The 22,304-nt window shown below is 37.5% G+C and overlaps 1 protein-coding gene across 2 annotated transcripts in view; it reads right to left on the reverse strand.

Moving 5' to 3' along the window:
* Positions 1-1,830: 1,830 nt before the first annotated feature.
* LOC103177480 (BCL6 corepressor like 1) overlaps positions 1,831-22,304 on the reverse strand; it is an 82,656-nt gene continuing 62,182 nt past the window's right edge. For both annotated transcript variants that reach the window (XM_007891703.2, XM_042340844.1), the window contains exons 5-15: positions 22,015-22,171; positions 18,838-18,918; positions 17,801-17,863; positions 15,338-15,757; positions 14,874-15,163; positions 13,628-13,906; positions 11,343-11,509; positions 10,463-10,608; positions 9,738-9,815; positions 9,164-9,305; positions 1,831-7,479 (exon numbers count right to left, since the gene is read on the reverse strand). In XM_007891703.2, coding sequence (XP_007889894.1) covers positions 7,185-7,479; positions 9,164-9,305; positions 9,738-9,815; positions 10,463-10,608; positions 11,343-11,509; positions 13,628-13,906; positions 14,874-15,163; positions 15,338-15,757; positions 17,801-17,863; positions 18,838-18,918; positions 22,015-22,171 — 2,118 coding nt within the window. In that variant the 3' untranslated portion in view covers positions 1,831-7,184. The remainder of the gene's footprint in view (positions 7,480-9,163; positions 9,306-9,737; positions 9,816-10,462; positions 10,609-11,342; positions 11,510-13,627; positions 13,907-14,873; positions 15,164-15,337; positions 15,758-17,800; positions 17,864-18,837; positions 18,919-22,014; positions 22,172-22,304) is intronic.

Consider the following 22,304-nt stretch of genomic DNA (forward strand, 5'->3'; position numbering starts at 1 on the left):
AAGGGTTAGATATTCTCTGAATGAGAAACGATCCAAAGTCTTCAAATTCCAAAGGGGAAGTTTAGAACATCTATTGTTAAGAACAGATGTGATTTCCCATTTCCCAGACTGGATTGCACCCTGACTTCGGGTTTCATGGTGTCTAACTGCAGAAATCATAGTTGTATTATTGCAAATAAATGCAATAAAAATTAAATTCACTTTTTTTTTCTCCCCATCCTCACAAACTGTTCTTGATAATGTTTTAAATTGCTTGATGTAAGAGACGTCTCTAATTTCATTTAGGTAAACGCGTGGCAAGATGGTCTCTGTGGAACAGAACCGCATCCAATTAAATGTCGAAAACCTCCAAAGCTCAGGTTACATGCTTTCCTCGATTTCATTTGTGTTTTTTTAGGGAGAGTAGGGAAGTTGATTTGTGGGGAGAAAATTCAAAGAGTTATAACTACCACAATCTGTATTTTTGTTGTCATCCACATATCATGGACAAGTACGATTTTAGGAGTTACCAAATAGAAGGTGAAGAGGCCAAAATGGCACAGGTAAACAATAAGTCCTTGTTGACAACACATCCAAATACAAATGGTGGGTGGTGAAGTGGATGATTAGTTAATTACTCAGTGTAGCTACTGCATGTAATTGTCCCAAAGCAACATGTTTAAGAATGAGTTCAAAGCAGTGACTACAAAGCAGAATCTTTATCTCTTGTAGGATATATGAATAAAAGGTCAAAATAGCAACTTCTGCTATTTCAAATTCAGATATCACTTTTGCTTTTGAAAACTCAAATGGGGCCAATGTTCTACTCTTATCCGTATCCTGATCAGTGGGGATGTCTGACTAATGTAGATCTGAGAGCAAAGATCTGTGTGGTCACAGCAGGACTACTGAGACTTTTCAAAGCATTAAGGGAGAATTAGAAGGAAAGGCATCAAGTCATCTGTCTTCAATGGAATAGATTCTCAAAATAAAACTCTCTGATCTTTCTGTTAAAATGTCTGTTTCTGTGACATTCCAATTATAAAGGGCTAATAGACTCATTCTTATAGCAGGCTCTTGTTCAAATCTGACATAGTTTTGCTCCCTGGTTTAACACTGATCTATAAACCAGTATTTAACGCACCAATCCACCCGATGTTCCTGTTGATGAACATCACCATTGTTGTCTGCCAGACAGAAGAGTGCTTTGACAATCTAAAGTATTAATTTCTCTTAGGTTTTCTGGAAAACCAAATGACTTGTACCCATTTTCTACACATACTCTGTGTACTATTGGGAAACAAAGTATGGTGAAGATAATCAGTTCACTGTCTCTGCAGCTCTATCACTAAAAACACATGGTGTTTCAGCTTTAATGGGAGCAATAGTGGTTGAATAATAATCTTTAGATTTGATACAGTGGCTTTGACGTCAAGAGGACTCTCAATGAGTTCGTTAGGATATACTGTGATGTGTAATGACTGTATTTTGTAGGCTGACTATTTTCAAAGAGGGCGCATCTCAACTTTTGTGAAGATTTGTGCATCTAGTTCTTTGTGTGACATTGGCAAAAATGAAGCAGGAAAAGAAAGTAAAATTTTCAGGAAAAAATATTTGAAGAATTAATAGAAAAGTTTTAATGTTGCCTCAAATGCCCCATTGTAATGTTTGTTTTGCTCATGAAAGCATAGCACGTGACCACTGTTGTCAATGTGAGAAAACTAGATCACAACGAAGAAACCTAATGTCCATTACCAGATAATTTATGGAAAATAGAATTCACTAGTGTTAATGTGGTCTTTGTGGAATAAGTACGCAAAAGGTTTTGTGAGAAGATAGGACCATTATTAATTGGAGGAAGAATATTTACATTTTAATCGGCGATTTATAAATATGCAATAATGCCATTAAACCAGGTTTTGGAGTGCTGGTAGAAACTACACATCTTGTAAACTAGAAAAGAAAATTGTGGGAATTAATTCATCTTTAACGTAAAAACACTGATCCAATAACTCGTCCCCTGTTGTTTCATTTTAGTCACTAAATCTTAAACAGACGAAGAAATTCTAAAATTAATTTCCTAACTTTCCTATTATCAGCCATCAAGTGCTTTGGAGGGATCAACATTGAATGGTCTTGTCACAAGGTGCTAAAGTCGAGGCTGCTATTTCTTTTTAATTTCAATTCAAAGCTTGTGACTGGTGTCTGGTGACTGACTACCTCAGTGCTGCACCTCACAAAGGTGAGACTACTTTATCACTGTTTAAAAAATGATAATATCTGGCTAAACCTCCTGTACTCTGTATGATAAGTGCAGCCATAAATGTGAACATCTAGCTTCTAATAAGTGTACACCAGTGCAAAGTACAGTATGTGATCAGGGTGATGGTTCCCTGCCAATTTTCTCCCCTCTGTCATCTTAAAATTTAAGTTTTCATTCTAAATTTTGAAGCCAAATTTCCAAATGTTGTAGTTCTTACTCAGGTTGAAAACCTTTAAGGAATTTTGCAACTTTGTGCTGACCTGCACTTTTCCAGCAGGGAGCACTGAATAGCAATCACCTGTAGGAATCCTACCTGCCTGAAGTCTCCCTTCTCTAGAGGGGAGCACAAAGGCTAATTTATAATGCTAATTAGTTTCCTCACCTGGAACCAGTTTATGGCATAGACAGAGAACTGAATCTCCATCTCTCTGGGACTGAACTACACAAAACCAAGTCTTTGGCCATTATACCATCGGGGAGCTTGGATCAGAGGTTTTTTTTCTTTTAATTGTGGTGAAAGTAGTTGAACTGAGCTTCTCAGTAAGGTTAAACATTAAAAATGTTGTCTGGTAAAATAAACATCCAATCTATCACAAAGGAAGTGTAAATAAATACAATTAATAAACATAGCAGCATATAGTATAAGAATCAAAGGAACACGGAGAACAAGACATTTTGCACTTAAAACCTTTGTGCTATTCCTCTTGAGAGATAGGTTGAATTCCTATAAGTGTGCACTTCACTACTGAAGTTTAGGGCTTTTTTTAAAAAAAAGACATTAGTAGTAGGAACGTGTTTGGTTCTGACCAGTTAGCGTAAATCATCCCTTTCATCTGAGTACAAAAAGATAATAACATGCAGCTAGGAACCGACACTGATGTAAAAGAAAGGTCTCTGACTGGATGTTCATAGTCGAACTATTTGGTCACTCCTGTAGAAAAATAGGGACCAGCTTTATTATACCTCGTCACAACTTTCAGTCATAATTTGTTTCTCTTGTGTAACATTCTTAATCCAGGTCTAGCCCTGCTGTTTTGATTACAAAGTATCTATAAAGCTTCTATATCTATAAAGTGAATCTATAAAGAAGAACATATGAATCCAAATATTTTTAATGGGAATTGTTGCCAGATAATTGTATAAATGTGGTGTGGCAATCTAACTTATATTTTTAATGAACAGAACAGCAAGGTCTTCTCTTCATTTGTTCCTCAAATATGAATTCAAAACATCCAATTTTATATACGTTGTATTGCCAATAGAGAGCATAGTTTTGTTGAATCTTCTAATGAAATGTGCTGGCTTTTAAATAATTTACATTCTTTTTGCAACAACCAAAACTGTATATAAACAGCAAATGTATAAACACTAAGATTTCAAGAAACCATCAATGCCTGTGTTCAGTATTTCAGCAAAACAATGCAGACATCTTTATATAAACCAAGAGTTAACCAACAGGGTTCCAACTCAACTTTGCAATATCAAACACTGTACAAAATATACACAAGTCTACAATCTTGCAAGGAGGATTTGTCCATGACATGAGGTTGCTGCCTTGTGCAGGCTTGTTGGGAATTTATTTTGGACAACTGCAGCAGTTGAACAAGTCAATACTCATATCTATACACTGCAACAATCTACACAACTTAATAGATTTGTTGGAGATCCAAAATCCATCTACCTCATCTGACACATTGCAATAGCAACGCAAATTAGTTAGCAGAATTCAGTCCCTACATAGTTGGACACTCTTAGTGAACAGAAGTGCCATTTAGCAAATGCTGGGATACAAACTGATTGTGGCAGAGCATTTTTTTTTGTGACAGCCGACAAGACTTAATCAATTTCACATTGCAATAATTTGAGCAATACTAACTTTAAAATGAATCTGTTCTGTCAGGACCTGGTGGAAGAAAAAAATCACTTTATTCTGTAAGGGACGAATGACATTGAATTAACTTTTTTTGCATACTATATTGTATTGGACAGTGTAAGGTTTTTTTTCCATGTCTATAACGGTGTAGCTTTCAGAAACTTACAAATTGGGAAACATAAAACAAACAATTGAGTGTTTTGAGCATATTAGGGCTGCTATGTCACTAACTGAAGCTGGGAGCTTAACAGACTGACTTACAAAATCCTAGATAAAGAGTGCGGTTTGACTTCATTATTAATAGAGGTGGTGTGTATTTATTATATCTGTTTCTCACTAATCTAAAAATGTCCAGTCCTATTAGCTCTTATTGCCATGAAAACATTCTGCCCGAATACTCCTGAATTAAACCAAAGTTGAAGCCTGGATTTTACAATAGTCCCATTTCAAATCAGACTCTCATTGACATAACTATCATTCAAATCTTTTTTTTGGAGGGAGGCAAAGGCGGTGGGGAGGTGGGGGTGGAATCCATGGTTTAACAGATTTTTCAAAGGAAGGTTTCTTTTTTCACTTTGTACTGAGTTCTAAAGCTGCATGCATGAGTTCATTTGAGCCTGACCCAGTATGTGTACATATATTCTGCTCTTTTTCTAAAAAAATCTGCTTGAATCATTCTCAATCAAACTCTGCATCCAGATATTACACAAAATTCCACTGAAATCAAGGCTTGCTTTCAGCATCAGCTTAAATGATGGTAAGTGACACTGGTCTTGTATCAACAGATTCTATTTAAAATGTCTACTTAGCGAATTATAGACCTTTAAGGTTACTAAGAGTTGATCAGATAAGATCTTAATCTAATAGTAAAATACTATTACCTAGTTATAATGCATTCCTAACAAATTGAGCAAGCAGTTGTAGCTAAACCAACACATTGCTGTTCAGTTAGGAAAAGGTCCAGGGTTTCATACTAAAACTCATGTATGGAGCATTGCTCACCAGTGTTGATACCCTGCAACAATTACAATGATTTAAAAAAAGGGCTGATGGAATTGCTTCTTTTCTGTCAATGAGACACTTAACTGTGGTAGAATGAAGTTTCCCTTTTTTAAAAAAAGTAAATGCTTTATTAAAAAAGCCATGTTTTCAGTTAAAACTTACAATGGATATTGAAGTGCTCAACTTTATAAATTGGTAGCTTGTGTTGGATGCATTGATGTAGTGCAAATAAATAACTTGTTAAAAAAGACAGGAAACCAGGTGATGTACAGTGCTGCAGTGGACCTAAGTGTGGTGGGTTGAGAGAGCAAATCAAGTCCACCGTCATTCCTTCGACCTGGACAATGGAGCTCGAGCATATTAACATCTGGGTGGATCAGTCGACAGACCGAAGATGTTAAGTCTGAAATAGTTTATTTTAAATTGTAAAGGTAGAATCTTGAGGTGGAGTGTGGTTTGTAACTTGTAAAGCAGTTGCAGCTAGGAATGGCAATTTTGAATCTGCTTTGGAGTTGATAGGAGGCTGTTTGCTCACATCTTAAGTATCTTATTCATTGAAGGAACCCACTTTACCTTTACCCTTCACATAACTAATAAGGCATTGTCCTCTTAATTTTGTGTGGCTTTTAGCTCAATTCATGTCATGGGATTAACTAAACAAGCATTGAAAGACACTTTACCATTCCAGAGTAAGTCTCTTCAGGCAGGGCTCAAATAATAGAATATTAACCAAGATATTTGTGAAGCACTATTATGCTTTGTAAGCTTTTTAACCCATCAGCATATATCCCAGCATTCGTTTACATCAGTCTGCTCAGTCTAACTTTGATTCAAATAGATTTTTCTACCACAAAATAAAATATTCCAGTAAACTTATATTTTAAAATAAAACTCATCAATTTCTTAATGCAAATTACTTCACTGGGCTATCCCCTGCCACAAGCTTGTCTGGGGGTGAAATTCTGCTGTTCAGTGTGGTTATTCAACTTTGCAGGCATGCACTTATAATGGAACCATCTCATCTTAGGTGCACGCTGTCAAGTTCAGTACCTTTTCTAACCAGCAGAATGTAATTCTGTTGTATATCAGAGCTAGTGTCCAGTTCCTATACATTGAACAATTTCAATCTAAACTCTGGGCATTTGTCTCTTAGGCACTGGTACTATGGTTTCTATTCAGATAATGTCATCACGGATAAGTGTGCTCAGATCCCAAATGATGACACTCAGTTCACATTTAATGAAAACCAATGTTCTACTTTGTGCAGGAAGTTAGATACAATTCAATCAAAAATAGTTACATACTCACTGCCATGTTTCCTTTACACAAAAATAATCATGGTAGTTGCATGGTAGTGCAGTGTTAGAGCACCATAACTTGCCACTAAGTGGCGTGCAGCTTTGATCCACTCACTCAGGTGAGCTCCAGATCTCAGCACCGCTGCAGTTTGGAAGGGCCAAGTAGAGGCCAGAGTCCTGTGGTGATTCTGTGTGTTTGTGTACACAAGTGGATAGAGGCAGAGGAAGTAAAATTCCCCAGGCCACTCACTTTTTTTTCCCAACCAGAAGATCAAGTAATAAATCATGTTGTTGTCCCAAATAAAATTAGTGTGTGGTTCAGACAAGTGGGGATCTGGACACAAAACAAACCAATTTCATAACAAAAATATGGGTGAGAATTAATTGGGATGGAGGGTCAGCTATTGATTACTTAAATCAAATAGTCCATTGATGATTACAAATTATTTTTGATGGTTAATGCACTTCAACATAATTAGATGGAATTAATATTTTAGACCTGGTTAAAACATTAACACTTTACTTTCAACATCCCAGTAATCCTTACATCAGCTGTTGCACTGCTAAGCTCAGAGGCTGTACCAAACCCGTTTTGTCACCTCCAAAGCCACCTTTTTGTAATTGTTTTGTTGCGCTGGTTGGTTCACACCACTCTGAAGATAAGGTTTGGCTGGTATATCGTACACTGGACAGGACCCATTTCAGCCCACATCTCATTTTTGAGCAGGGTGAGAGGAACAGTTTATCAGATGCTCATGATTTCAGTTTTTCACCTTGTGAATTTAATAACAGTCTCACAGTCTTCAGTCAATAATTCCATGGTGGAACCTAGAAGGTCTAGTAATTCGGGCACACACCGTACCAACTGCAGAGACATCCTCCCATCCACAGAGCAGAACTGGAGGTCACTAAGCTGGGGATGGAGCTGGCTGGTAGATACCTGTCTGTAAAATTCAGCTTCAGTAATGGTGGCAATTTCAAAGTGAGAATAGCGGGACTGGAAAATCCTAACAGACATTTTTAGTCTTCGGAGGACAGCAGGTAATAGCAGCCAGTTGCAAGGGCTGTAAAAATAAGGAGAAAGGAATGTTAAATATTCTTTTAAGTAAGATTTTAAAACAAAAAGGTTTTCACTTTTTAAAAAGTACGTTTATTTTCTTGACACAATTGCCAAAAACTAAACCTGCAAATTTTGTAATGAAATAATCTGCATCTAAAAATTTTAGTTTTGTCTCATTACATTGATTTGTTTTCATACTATCTCAAACTTAAGTTGTATCTCGATTACAAGTGTCAGGATGAATGAAAGGTCTGTTTTCATTGCATCAAACAGTGAACCACATGAATGAAAATTGGATCTTTCATTCATGGCATTGTTGTAATTTAGTAATTAGTTTTCACTTTAATGCTTCCATGTGGCTCATTTTGTTGACTAAATACACATAGGTTGGAAAATTGTTCTACTGTTTTTGTTTAAATATGTTTAAATTGCAGATTTCTTATTGCAAAAGGGATATGGGGATAAGGCGGATTTGTGGAGTCCTGTAGCTCAGTGGTTAGAGCACTTGCTTTGCAAGTGAGAGACCTGAGCTCAATTCCAGGCAAAGGGCGAAACCTTGGGCAAGTTTCCTTACTCCACACAGAGCCTAATAATAATCCCTCCAAAACCAAAAACAATAATAAATTGGTCATTTTCAATCTACGACTGCTTGTGGGACATTGCTGTGTGCAATTGGCTGCCGCGTTCGCCCACAAATATACAGTCAATTCACTTTACAGTGTGTTCTGTAAAGCGCTTTGGGACGTCCTCCCGACGTGAAAAGCGCTATATCAAATGCAAGGATTATTATTATTATTTTTAAGGCAGGGTCAGGTTATTAGCTGGAGTTAGATTAGAAGATCAGCCATGATTGAATGGCGAGGCAGGCTCCTGCATGTTATGTTAAATAAAGGAAAGAACTAGGACTGAGTCATGTTGTAGGTCCTGAAAATCGTGTACTCTTTCTCCAACTTAACTGTGTGTGGGTATTCTCAAAGCATACTTAAGTGTTTTGAGTGAAAAGTGCAGGAATGAGTCAGTTTTGATGCAACAATGACAAAAAAGGAAGTTCCAATGCATGCATCACAGTAGAGAAAGAATTGGGAAGGGTTGATGCAGAGGTTAAAGATTTTTCCTTCATTCGATCACTAAAATCAATTGAATTATATAATCTTGTTTCAACTGGATGTAATGTATTTATTTTCCAGATTTTTATGTTTGGATATCACTAATACCGAACCAGCTATTATCCGCAAATTAATGTGTACCTATGAATGACACAAAATAATAATTATAATAAACTTTGCATTTGATATGGCACCTTATCATGTCATCAAGATGTCTCATAGCACTTCACAGGATATATTATGAAGTGGTTTGACTGTATTTTATGGGTGAAATGCGGCAGCCAATTTGTGTAGAGCAATGCGCCCAAGACAGCCATGGAGTGTGGAAAATATGAACAAACTGCAAAAGCCTGCTAAAAATCTAACTTCGGCATAGGTGCTTCTGTACATCCATTTTGTGACTTAGACTCAAATGCTAGACAGTTTTGGTTGATCATTATAGAAATGTATTCTCAACAAAAGAGCAAATAACAGGGACTGAATCTAATCTGATCACTACCTCTTTATGTACCAATGGTGTCTAATTATAACTTATTTCCAAAATGTATCTGTTTTTCAAATGATTTGAAATTGAGCTCTTACCTACAAGAAAGAGAAGTTTGTATATTGTAACACAGAAGAAAAGGCTTGTCTGAAAACTCAAACACAAAATAATTCTTGTCTTCATCTTTCTCTTCATCAGGGGGATTTGCCAGAATATCACACGCCATCTGCTTGCCCCATTCTGAAAATGTTTCAGAAAAGCATAATAACTAAATCATAAGAAGGTCTGTCAAAGAATGTGATTGCTTATACATAGATTAATAGTGCATTGATAGTTACCCGCACCCCACCCAAAAAATAACCTAATCATACCAGACTGCAATATCATCCAATGTGATTGATGAAATATAGAAACAAAAGCCATTCAGCCCCTCAAGCCTGTTCCGCCATTCTATAAGATCATGGCTGATCTGTACCTCAAGTCCAATTACACGCTCTTGCCCCGTATCCCTTAATACCCTGACCTAACAAATTAACTGGTTGTAATATGGTTTGTACTAATAATTTGATTTTTTTTAGGGGAACAAAAGATGAAATTTCACAATGTTTTAGTTCTTTGAGATTCAATAAGAAATCTATTGATTCTATAGTATTAAACAACTCTACTACTCACCACATGCAGAGCTTCCATAAAACTCCCAGGATAGGGCTGGATCATTCTCACTGCGGCCTCTAAGATCAGTAAAATACTCTACCCAAAGAACAGAATTGAATAAAAACATGATTGTTTAATAGAATTTTGATTGAAAGATTTGACTCTTTATAGTACATTAGGGCAAAACTAACATTAGTTTCCATAACTCCAAATATGATTTTAGGGCATAGACTGGAAAAATCTATTAATGATTCCAAGTGAATGAGAACCCCAAATTCTTAATATTAATAACCAGTAACCAATTTATAATTGGAATGAAAGTGTAATACAATCATAACATAAATGTCAATAATGTAAACTAGTTTGTAATGGTTAAATCAAAACTCATTCTTCCCCAGGAACTAAAGAATATTGTAGTCCTTCCTACCGTGTTTCCTCCCTCCTACTATCTATAGATAATACCCAAATCTGGCATTGTGTTTCCACTGCTGCTTGACTCACTGGATCTTCTTTTCAACTGCACTATGGACCTCACCCATATGATCTAAATGTACAAATGTTGAATATTTTTTGTAGTCAAGTAAATTGAAGAATTGTAAATTCATTTGAGTAACAGATAGATTGTACAGCAGGAAACAAGCCCAGCTATTCTGTGCCAGTGTTTATATTCCATGCGAGTCTCCATCCCTTCCTTACTTCCTCCCATAATCTTCTATTCTCTTTAACTCGTGCAAATCATATACCTGTAAGAAACTGTTCCATTGGTTCACTATGAGTCATCTTCAGAACACTTTGACCCGAATAGGTAGCGAGGGTGGGATCTGCACCGTATGACAGAAGGACCCGAACAACATCCAGGTGATCATTCACAACTGCATCATGAATGGGTCTAAGTACAAAAACAAACCTCGATCAGTTAACTTAGAAAAGTCAATCTTATTGCACGCTTCAAGTGGGATAGCAAGACCGTTTCCTAGTGTGCATTTGTCTTACAGGACCATGACACGAATCTGGATTGTATACGCAGTGTGATGGACCATTTAAAAATAATTAACTTCATCAGGTCTTTATTCTTCAAATGGAAATCCTCCTCCATGTACTATGACAACAAGCCCAGTTTGCAGAAGCCAATGCATTTTAATAGACTGAGCATTAATTAAATGTAATTGGTCCGATCAATCTCCTGCAGTGCTATACAAAAAACACACATCTCCTGGGTGCGGTCAATTATTTTTTCACAAGAAAACGAACTACTGAAATACAGCAACCAGCATAATACAGTAATTTCAGAATATTAACTGTATAGAGTCCAACCCCAGTATAACAGTCTCCCTGGTATAGTGTGGCCTCACGTAGACTGTTGTCATGCAGTATTACCTTGTGGTGAATAGATAGATTCCCACAGTAAAGAATAGTAATTCATTCACTATATATTATGCACAGGCAGGGCGGAGGTGTACGTTGCTGCCAATGCATTCAAGATAATGCAAGGTATGCACAGTAACCTTGGTATGTTCCACAAGAAACAATTGTCTGGTATTAAAAAAAAACTATCTCAGCAGGAAGAGTGTCACTAGAAAATGGACCAATGAAGAATAAATGTGCATTTCATACGACTCTTACCTGGTACCATCCTGTGCCCCGCAGTTTACATCTGCTCCATGATCCAATAGACGTATGACAATTTCCAGCCATCCACGTGCGCAAGCCTCATGCAGTGCTGTGTAACCTGCATTGTCCCGGTGGTTCAGGTCGCATACTTCATTTTCAAGGCAGTAGATAACTACATCCTATCCAAAAGGAGATCAGATATAAAAAAAACTCACCAATTTGTGAGTAATAGTGAGACAGCAGAATGAATAAATAATGATTGATCAATTTGCCAATAAGCTCACAGCACTGTCTTATAAACAGCCATGAACTGAATGAGCAACTTTAAATGTGGATTGTTGATCAAGACACCAGGACAAAAACTTCCTATTTCCGAATAGTCCCACGCCATCTTTAACGTCCACCTGAACAGGTACAGACAGGACCTTGGTTTCGCATCTCAGCCAAAGTATGACACCACCAACAATGCAGCACACTGAATGAACTGGAGAGTCAGCCTACACTACTGAGTTCACAAGTCATGATGTAAGGCCTGAATCCACAACTTTCTGATTCAGAGATCAGAGTGATAGCAACTGAGCCAGGTTGGGTGCTTTCTTAGATAAAAGTTGAAATGTAATTACATTGCTGCCAATGCATTCAAGATAATGCAAGATTGCCTCTTTGAAACGGTATCTTCCACCCATAACAGTTCATCTCACTTTTTCTAATATAACACTTTCAGCTAGAAATTGCTGAAATGTTGTGCCATGGCAGTGCACAGCAGTGGATACCTTCCAATGATGTACTGCATTCAAATGCTAGTCTAGTATAGTACAAACAGATTAGTTTAAGTAAACTTAATGCCTTATCTCCTCCAACCATTACATGCCTCAGCTGGTGCTCTTAACGTACAGTCAAAGCTCTATTAAGGAATGAGATACAATGAACAAGATAAAATGCTGCTGAAAATGGAAGAAACTGAAGAAATCCTGACGACACTTTACATACAGCAAAGTGTGGAAATCAGACTCTCTTGTTAGGCTACATGAAAGCTCTTAAAGGTAAGGTTTAAAATGATTTGATTTCCCTCATTTAGATAATTCTTCAATTCTGATTTTTTATTATAAAAAAGAAAATGCTAGTGTTAGCAATTATAATAATCCTATTTTAATACTATTTGATATAGCGCCTTATGTTAAAACGTCTTTTTTAAAGTGGAGTGCCTATGTATTTGTAGTAAAGCGCAGCAACCAATTTGCACAAGTAATGTCCTACAAACAACCATGAATTGATTGTACAAATTTTTTTAACTGGAGGATTATTACCCAGAAAGAACACCAGGAGAAACTCCCTTCTCTTTTTGAACAGTGCTACTGGATCTTTGATGTCCAACTGAACAGGCACAAGGACTGTGGATTAATGTCTCATCCAAAGGACAGCACCAACGACAATGCAGTTCTCCCCCAGCATTGCAAATTCTGACTATATGTTCCACAAGTCCAGTCGTGACGATTGATATATTAGCCCCAAATGAGGACTTTTTAAAAAAACTTAAATTTGTTCTATATTTTGCTTAAAAATGCCAATTTAGCTCTCATCGAGATGTAAACAAGCTTCTACACTTACGACTGCTACTATCTTTTAAAAACACAATAGTGATGCCTTGTGGCAATACATGGGTATTGCAAAAACACTTATTTTAATGCAGTAGTTCATTGTAAAAGAACTGAAGGGAAAATAAACAGGGTGTACCCCAAAGGCAGCAAGTCAGAATTTGGAGTAACTGATCAGCCTTTGTCAAGTAATACTACAAAATACAGTCACTTCACAGTAAGTCTTATGAAGCACTTTTTGATGCGAAAGTGGTTTCTTAGAACGTGAACTGAACTTCGGCTCTTGGCAAATTAATAATAATAATCCTTGCATTTCAAATAGCGCCTTATCACGACTTCGAGACATCTAAAGCACTTCACAGGATATAGTGTAAAGTGAATTGACTGTATATTTTGTAGGCGAAACGCAGTAGCAATTGTGCACAGCAGTATCTCACAACACTCGTAGTTTGAGTAACCAAATTATTTTTATTTTTAAAGAATTATTACCTCAGAAAAAGCGATCCGCCAATCAACTAACAACTGGGTTCCTACTTTCGGCTTGGTAAACAGAGGGGTGTGGAGTAAGGAAACTAGCCCATCAAGCGAGAGGATCAACAAACCCAGGTCCTCCTGCTTACGAGGCGAGTGCTCTAACCACTGAGTGACAGGTCACCACAAAGTTAAACAGCTCCTAAAACAATACTGAATTATGGATCTTACTTCATAGCCCAATCGTGCTGCCTTCTGCAGCAGTGTTTCACCGGCATTCTTATTCACTATTAGCTTCCGCCCTTCAGATTGTGGCTGTTGTCCTGTGGATGTCTCTGCCTGAGTTGATGGAGACTGCAGCTGTACTGGTGTACGTTTAGCGGGTGTGACAGAGGATCTCCGTTTTGTCCAACGACCTGAATAATCACGCGACCTCTTTGGTGATGGGGTCCAATCAGAATCTTGCATTGATGCTGAGCGCTTTTGGGTATGGTTCTGCCTTACTTTAATCTGTTACGGCAAAAAACACAGACCAGTCAGTGCAGAAAAGAAACAAATTACATGCAATATAATTCTAAGACAACCATAAAATGTATTCTTTTGTATATAACATGAAGCAACTGGTTTCTCATGCAATAAACACAAGCAGCTATAATTAGCTTTAAGACTGAACTTTTTCTTGCAATTGATTAATTCCTGCTAATCGTGTTCAATTAAACATCTTTTATAAAAAAATAATAATAATAATTCTTGCATTTAATATAGCGCCTGATCATGTCTTCGAGACGTCTCAAAGTGCTTCACAGAATATACCATAAAGTGAATTGCCTGTATATTTTGTGGGCGAAACGCGGCAGCCAAATGCGTACAGCAGTTTCCCATAAACAATCGTGGATTGATTAACCAAATTATTATTTTTTTGAAGGGATTATTATCCCCAGAAAAGCGATCCACTAATCAACTGGATTCCGACTTACTGCTAGGTGAACATAGGCGTATGGAATAAGGAAACTTGCCGAATTATTCGGCCTGCCCGGGAATTGAACCCTGGTCCTCTTTCGCTTGCGAGGCCAGCGCGCTAACCACGAAGCTGCAGAACTCCACATCTTAATTCTCAACCTAAGTCAACTGGGAATTCTATATTTAATTGACACTTAACACATTCAGCACCAGTTGGGGTTGGAAAGTATCAATAATAAGGTTTATGATTAAAAAAGTACAATTCCAGTGCATCTATTGAGAGCAAATGTATTAATCCAATCTAAGTCAAATAGCTTTAGGAACCACAATGACACTTTATTGCAACTCTCATGCACTGTCAGTGCAAAAGAGTTTAGCAGTTTAGAGAAAGGACAATCATTTTACCGGCACCTCTCATTGTACACAAAAACTCGACATTAATAGAGAGCAGGCTAAAGTTTTGAAATGATACTGTCTCAGTTTTGTTCCATCACTCAACAAAAAATTAAATGCTTACCTTGCTTTTTTCTTGGTGTTCTTTGTTCGTATCTTCGTCTAATGATTGGGCCCCAATAATGTGCTTTGTCTTACACTTGCGCTTTCCTGATGGCTTTGCTGACTGGTGCTGGTTTGAAGAATCTGGCGTATGCTCCAAATTGAGATTCCCAGTGCTACAAGAGTCCTTGTGTTTCCGTGCACTACTTGGCACAGAAGAGCTGCGTTTCGGACTCAGGTTCCAATCAATGCTGGGAAATTTAGATGAGAGACTCGATCTCTTTCGTGGTGAGATGAGAGGTGTCCGATTACCTTTCAATAAAGATATATTTAATTAAGTGGATAAAATAGTAGTGGATTAAAAAAAACTTAGGGCTAGATTGAGTCTGCGCTAGAGATCTGTGGGCTTTCACAGATGCCCCATTTTTACACATTTAAAAAAAAATGGTGAGTTCATACTGCAACCAAATGGTATTGATACTTTACCTGGCGTGGCTATCTGTCGTGTGTGTATCCCCGTGCTATTTTCCTCCCCTTGATGAATAGAGATTTCACAATCCGGTTCACTTTTTATTTTCTTGCTGCTTCTTCTTGTTCGTCTTTTGATGGCAGAGTTCCGTTCATCAAGACTTTTGCAATTCTCATCAGTCTCTGCTGTACAGTTCAAGTCATGTGACTCCAAACTATGCTGTTCCCCTGGCTCAGTAATTAAGCCATCAACAGTCCTTCTAATCTCATTTTCTTTGGTCTCTTTATTCGTTTTGTCCTCTGTTACAAACAACTGAGCCTTCGAGTCCTGCGTTTCTTTTAAGCCATCTTCCACTTTCTCGTGCATAGGTTGTTGTTCTTCTAATGCACTCTCTCGCTGATTACTGGCCACGTGTACAGATGAGCCACAGTTAGTTTCTGCAACACATAAATTGAAAACTCCTTTATAATTCACAGAATTCTTTAATCATCCAGTATTTTGAAAATGCTACATTTTTGCAATCTGCATGATCCCATGTCTGGTTATTTTATATTATTTTCCTACCAATGTAGGAGGTGTTGCAGACAGACATGTTGTACATAATTACCAAAAGCCTTGTCGCCTGTGTAATCAACTTACATGGCCATAATACTTTTTCTTATATAAAAAAATAAGGCAATAGACCTTGTATTAGTAGATATGATTGAGCTGTTTTCCAGTTAAATATATTGCTTGATTAAATATCATTTCTGCCTAAGATATACATTTGATCTTTTATTATAATTACTATAATATTTAATATCAACTGCTGGCCAGATGTTGTCCCTCTTAAGATGACCAGTGTGGGCAACTGGTGAAGTCCACAGATGTGGAAAAATGTTGAAGTATCACAACAAAAAGTGCAGATAGCGTGTCCACTATATAAAATAATAATAGATAATACTTAATTTGGTATAGTGCCTCTCAGGCCAGGAGGATGTCTCAAAGCACTTGGTAGGATACACTGTGAAGAGCAGTGACTTTCTATTGTGGGCAAACTCAAATAGAGGCAATAGTGTGTTTAATACCTAAGCTTGGTGCAGTTTATGGCATCTGAAAATTTTGATTGGGTTATTCTGTGAATTGATTTGTACCACACAAAATAGTAGATGGATATTTTGAAGGTCATCTTTTTAAAAAAAAGCCAGGCAAATGAGTGACGCAGGGCATTATTATACTGCCATTCAGCTCTGGAACATTGGTTAATAGGATGGAATTCTGTTCTCTCTGCTAACTATACGAGTTCTATGTTGTTACTTTGTGGAGAGTCAATTCAATTTCTAGTGGATGATGGACCAAGGTATACAATGGTCTATAATTTGATAAATCTAACTCGAGTCATAGACAGGGCCAGATTAAGAAATCTGGGGGCCCTTTGAACTATGCACGCAAAATATGCAACAATACCTTTTTAAAATACTTGTTTTTATAGTTGCAAACATACCAACTACATGATCAAAACTTAGTGGTAACTTAGTCAAGTCATGCTGAATAGACAGAATTCTGTGTGCATTCAATCCATCCTGGATCACTGTAGATTTATTTTTTCAGCACCACTAAGATGAGCTCTATTGCTTGCCAATGCTCTCTCTCAATGGCAAACTGTGCACTTTTAGCTGGTTAGACTTCAGCAGTACTCCAATACACACTGTGGTCCCCAAGTCTTGGCTCTTGCCAACCTGCACCTAATACTTTCCAGAATTAGTTAAGCAGGATGCATCCCTCCAGCGAGAGAGTGCCCATTCCATTATCTGGAATTTCCATGTGTAGGTGGTATGCATGGAACTCATTTTGGTTTGGATACTCTCAAGCAAAGTGATGGGTTTCTGCATGTGTCGACATTCAGTTTACAAAAAAAAAGCAACTCTATTGCTGCTAGACATGGTTCCCACTCTCCATGCTGCCTCTTACTTCCTCCTCTTCCCTCCCTGTCGTTCTTTGTGCTATCTCTCACAAGGTTATACGAGGCACAAGACAACATGGAGAGTGATGGGAACAAGGGCGGAGAATGACAGGAAGAGGTGAATCTTGTCGACGCTCTTCTCATCGCTAAATGCGCTGCCCAGAAGAGGCGCAGATGGGAGGTCAAAGTGTCAACCATATCTGGGACCCCCTCCGATCTTGGGGCCCTAAACCACCACTTACCTGGGTTATTGGTTAATCTGGCCCTGGTTACAGAATAGCAAATATGGGAAATTAAAAAATTCAATTGGTACAGTGATGTGTGAACCTTTGAGGGGGAAGTAAAAGTTGATTCATTGGGGTGAAGCAAAGAAAACTGTGCTTAATTGCTCACCATACGTCTGAGGCTCAAAATGGACCAGGGATTGCTAACAAGGCTATCCTTCATCTTGATTAGAAGGATTCACCACATACACAAAATTCATTTTACTACATATACAAAATTAATTAAAATAATAAACCAAAATCAGTCATATTACCTCCACTGATGTCTGCCCTTTCTTCTACAAGTAAACATGATTCCAACGCCAAATGGTACCTAACTTCACAAATTAATATAACATGTTGAATGATAAGCCAGTTGGATGTCTGAAGACAAGTAAAATCATGGTGGCTAATACATCAAAAGTTGATATGCATTATGATATATTCACTATGCCATTAGTATTTCTAATCAATGGTTATTTCAAGGTTGCTACTGGACACTGAAGATTTTCCAATTTAAAATGTGACGGAAAAAGTATTTTAATTTCCCTGGTTAATCATCTGAAATAATTAAGAATTGTGTTTTACAATTTTAACAATTGGGAAACTGAATTTGCAGCAATTTTCATTTCATGTGTATGAACCAACAGGGGACAAAGCCAAGAAAGACTGCAGGAACTGGCCAAAAGTACATCTCCTGGGAGCAACAGTATGGAAATAATTAATTTTGCCTTCTAGAGCCTCTACAGGTAAAATGCAGTAACTAAAACTGCTTTCATCTAACCCATAACAAAGTATAATGAGCTCCTGGAAAATATAATTTAGACATTCACGAGAAAAACCACAGTGGAAAGGAAAAGATTTCCAAACAAACAGTATCACAGTGATGGTCTATGGGTACTTTCTCTCAAATCAATCTCAAAAAGGTTTTGGCACAAATATAAATATTACTCGTTATTTCCTGGTATCGTGAAGACCCACTGTTTTAGGTCTCCAAATCAGTCCCCAGCTGCTGCATGATTCTTATGAGGGAAGGAGCCATATGTATCCTGGAGTGGCTTCCTGTATTTCATTGGAGGGCTGCAATGAACTGGAACATTTTCCCAGTCCCTGGTACAATGTATGATATAACCTTCAGGCACACTTTGTCACAACTCCTTACATTACTAAAGTAAAAATGAACATCTCAATAATGCCTGCTAAGATACCCAAATGTTTGCCCAAAATAAATCCTCTATAATATGGGTCAAGAGCCTTGCATTTCCCATCTGTTCTACCTCATAATGTCCTACTCACAGAAAGCTTTACCCACCTGACTGACTACGAGTCCTGGTTTTCAACACCACTGGAATGAAGTCCTTAAAACTATTTTTGCCCTTTTTCAGAGGAATATCTGAGAGAAAAAGGAAACAGAAGCTAACACTGAATAAATCATTCACATTCTACCTGTCAATTTACTCCTTAAAGTAGTGCTGGATATATTGCTGAACTATTTAAGCCCTGTGCCCATGATTTTGAGGGATATTAGTATTGGAGAATGAAGCACTTTCCCATTTGAGCCACCCAATGTCATCATCAAGCACTGCCAAAGCCATCATATAATGAGTAAAACTCCCCCTAATCTGCCTCAACAATATTCTTAGCCCCAAAATCAGACGGGTGCCTTTATTGCACAATGTAACACGTTATCTTCCACTCAAGTTATTCTTGTGGTATTTCGCAGTGCCTATATGGTGCCAATTAGAATGGCTGTTTTTGTGCTGTGGTCATACAAGGAATGATAAGAGCTTCATCCTGTGAGTTTAGGCTCATTGCAAACCAGATTTTGGAGGTGACAGTCAGTTTGCTAACTCATTGCATCAACCAGTTTTCAGTTTTCAAATCCAAAATAAGAACATTACATAATCATATTTCAAAGCACTTTACAGAGGGTTTTTTGGCTGCAAAAATATAGTGACTGTTTATTTGCATGCAACCTTGACAGCCAATTTGTTCACAGCAATGAGCCACAAACAGCCAGAAAGTGAATTGCCATTTTTTAGGTGGAGGGTTTTTGGCCAGAACACCAAAATAAACGGCCTTCAAAAATGGCAATTAGATATTGATGTGTACAATTAATGTGTCAGTTACTATTACTTTACTAATATCATTGCTTTTCGCCATTGAAACACAAGTTTAATTCCAGTCTGGATTAATGAATAAACGTCTCCTTAGTCTGTTGGATTGTAAGGAACTCACATGAAATGAGCAATTTCAATTCAGTTTCTAGTGGGCACGATCCATGATAGCACTCAATGTGATTAATACAATATATCCACATTGAAAGATTTTCATTGTGACATAATCATTTAATCAAGTGACAAGTAACAGCTGGTTAACAGTATATATGTATGAAATTACATGCATGGTAATTTTCTTAAGTTATATGCCACGTGTTTCAATCGTAGCCTGAAACACTGTAAAGCTGAAAAAAAGGCAATTTCAGCTGACAGCAAGTGGTTAAAGTGGCTGGACCTGCAATTCAGCTCTTAACATCCATCTCCTGCAGGCATGCTTGGTGGCAGACTTCCTCACTACCAGAATGCACAAAAATTCACTACTAATGGCAACAAGGCTCACCTATACTCATCAGCTGGAGTGGAACTAATCTATAAACTCTTGTTGAGTTGCGAAGCAACCTTAATCTCTATTAGGCTGAAACAGTCTCTGTTAATGGAGGCAGATCTTACCTATACTCCCTTAGCAAGAATGAAATTGCCCTGCCAGCACTATATTTTATTTCACTTCTACCAAGCCGTATGGATAAGCTCAGCCTCCATTAGCAGAGTACTCTAATGTTTAGCAATAGAATGACAGTGATCTCCCACTGTCCATCTATCTCCCTTTAGAAGCTTTTCTTTCTCACTTTATCTTTTCCCCAGTAATCCTTCATCTGCATTTGTGAGAAACTGTTTTCAGAAACAAAGTTTACTTTTAGAAATCTCGGAATGGTGATTATTGGATCAAAATGCTAGTCTGAACGGTTTGTCTCTATTCATTGCTGTGAGATTTTAAGAATAAAGCTGAAGTTTTGTTGTGTTGAAAGGAGATGACCAGCAGGAGAGATCCAAATTCTTGTAGTGAGGATCAGAGATAAAATTAAGGTTGAGTTCCTATGTCAACTGTTACAAAACATTTTCAGAGGTTATAAAGAGTTGGTCTAGAACTCTTTATAACTCTCAATAATCTTGGGTTAACCTCAGACTTGAAAATTTGGCCTGAACAACAACAGTGTTGTGGTATTAGGTAGAGATCACATAACTATAAAAAAAATCCAAAAGGTTACAGTCACAAAAATCTTTGTGAAAATGCCGAGACAAGCACCAGATTTTACAGGAATAATCTAATTATGCAGTACGTTATAATTCTGTTGTAGTTTGTTTTCTCCTAGAGCTGCCATAAGAATGCCTTAACATTCATACACTTTATCCAGACTCTTCCAACACAAGCCCTTACAAACTCTGGACTGTATTTAACAAGGAGAATATGTAATTCAGGAAAATCAAATGTCACACAAAAGTATAATTCAGCTACCTCATGCCACTTCTAGTAACTTGGGGCCTAAGTATAAAGTGATGGAATGTTCAAGGAACATTTCAAGTCACTGCTAAAGTAACCTACATCCGCCAGATAGCAAGTTCCTGATCTTGGTTGAAAACAGCTGGAGAAACCAGAAGTCACTTCCCCAAAGGGCACGAGAGAATAAAAAAATTAAAGCTTAGGGCGAGTATTCTTAAGACTGTTCTCAATCATCTCCTACAAAAAGTGATTGATTCAAAAATGTCCTTCTTAGGTCTTCCACCCAACTTTCAATCAGGGATGATGATGATGGACAATGAAAAGCAAAAAAATGTTTCTAAAATGAAAAACAAACTACATTTAATATAACCACATGATCAATCTCTTTCAAGATTCTTTCTATCCTCACATAATAGTATATATAGGGCATGGAGAAGTCATTAAAACAGAGGCATGAGCCAATATCAGTTTCTTATGCTAGGAATGATCGCACATTTAGTTTCCAACAGACTTGTCCAAATCATCACACCACCACTTTTAAATTTAATAAAATAGCATGATATAATTGTTCAGCCACAAACTTCATTAATAAAGTCTCTAAAACAAATGCATGAATACAAACTCAAGTGACCCAAGATGGAGGTCAGTTGTGTTTTCCCTGTCTCTTGTAACGTTCGTCACCATCCTTCAGTTTCTGAAACAAAAAGCTAGCTAAAAATTGCCAAATTCCACAAGCAGACCTCGCACCTCTGGTTGGAAGTCAACAAATCAACTATTCAAAGAACTCAGATCTCCCAGTTATGCAAGGCAGACCGTTATCTCTATCTCCAGTAACTGAATGTCTGATCCAAACAGCAGAGATTGATTAAACCTGTACATCTTTAGGTACAGATTGACACATAACCAAGATCATACCACATATTAGTCTCACCTTTTTCTTTTATTGCTGTTCCAGAAGGCGATTCAGTCTTTGGTGTCCTCAGTCGCCTGCTTCTTCGACTTTCACCATCACATCCTTTGGATGGAGGTGTATCCTTCTCATTCTCTCTACCACTCACTTCGAGATTGCTTGACCGTCTTTTGGATCCCTGCAATTTAGGTTCAACTGCTGTTATGATCTACTTCTGAACCATTATTGTTTTAATAATAATAATCCTTGCATTTGATATAGCGTCTTAACATATCGTTGAGACCTCTCGAAAAGCTTCACAGAATATACTG

The sequence above is a fragment of the Callorhinchus milii genome, unplaced genomic scaffold (assembly GCF_018977255.1).
Source record: "Callorhinchus milii isolate IMCB2004 unplaced genomic scaffold, IMCB_Cmil_1.0 Scaffold15, whole genome shotgun sequence".
Classification (NCBI taxonomy): domain Eukaryota; kingdom Metazoa; phylum Chordata; class Chondrichthyes; order Chimaeriformes; family Callorhinchidae; genus Callorhinchus; species Callorhinchus milii.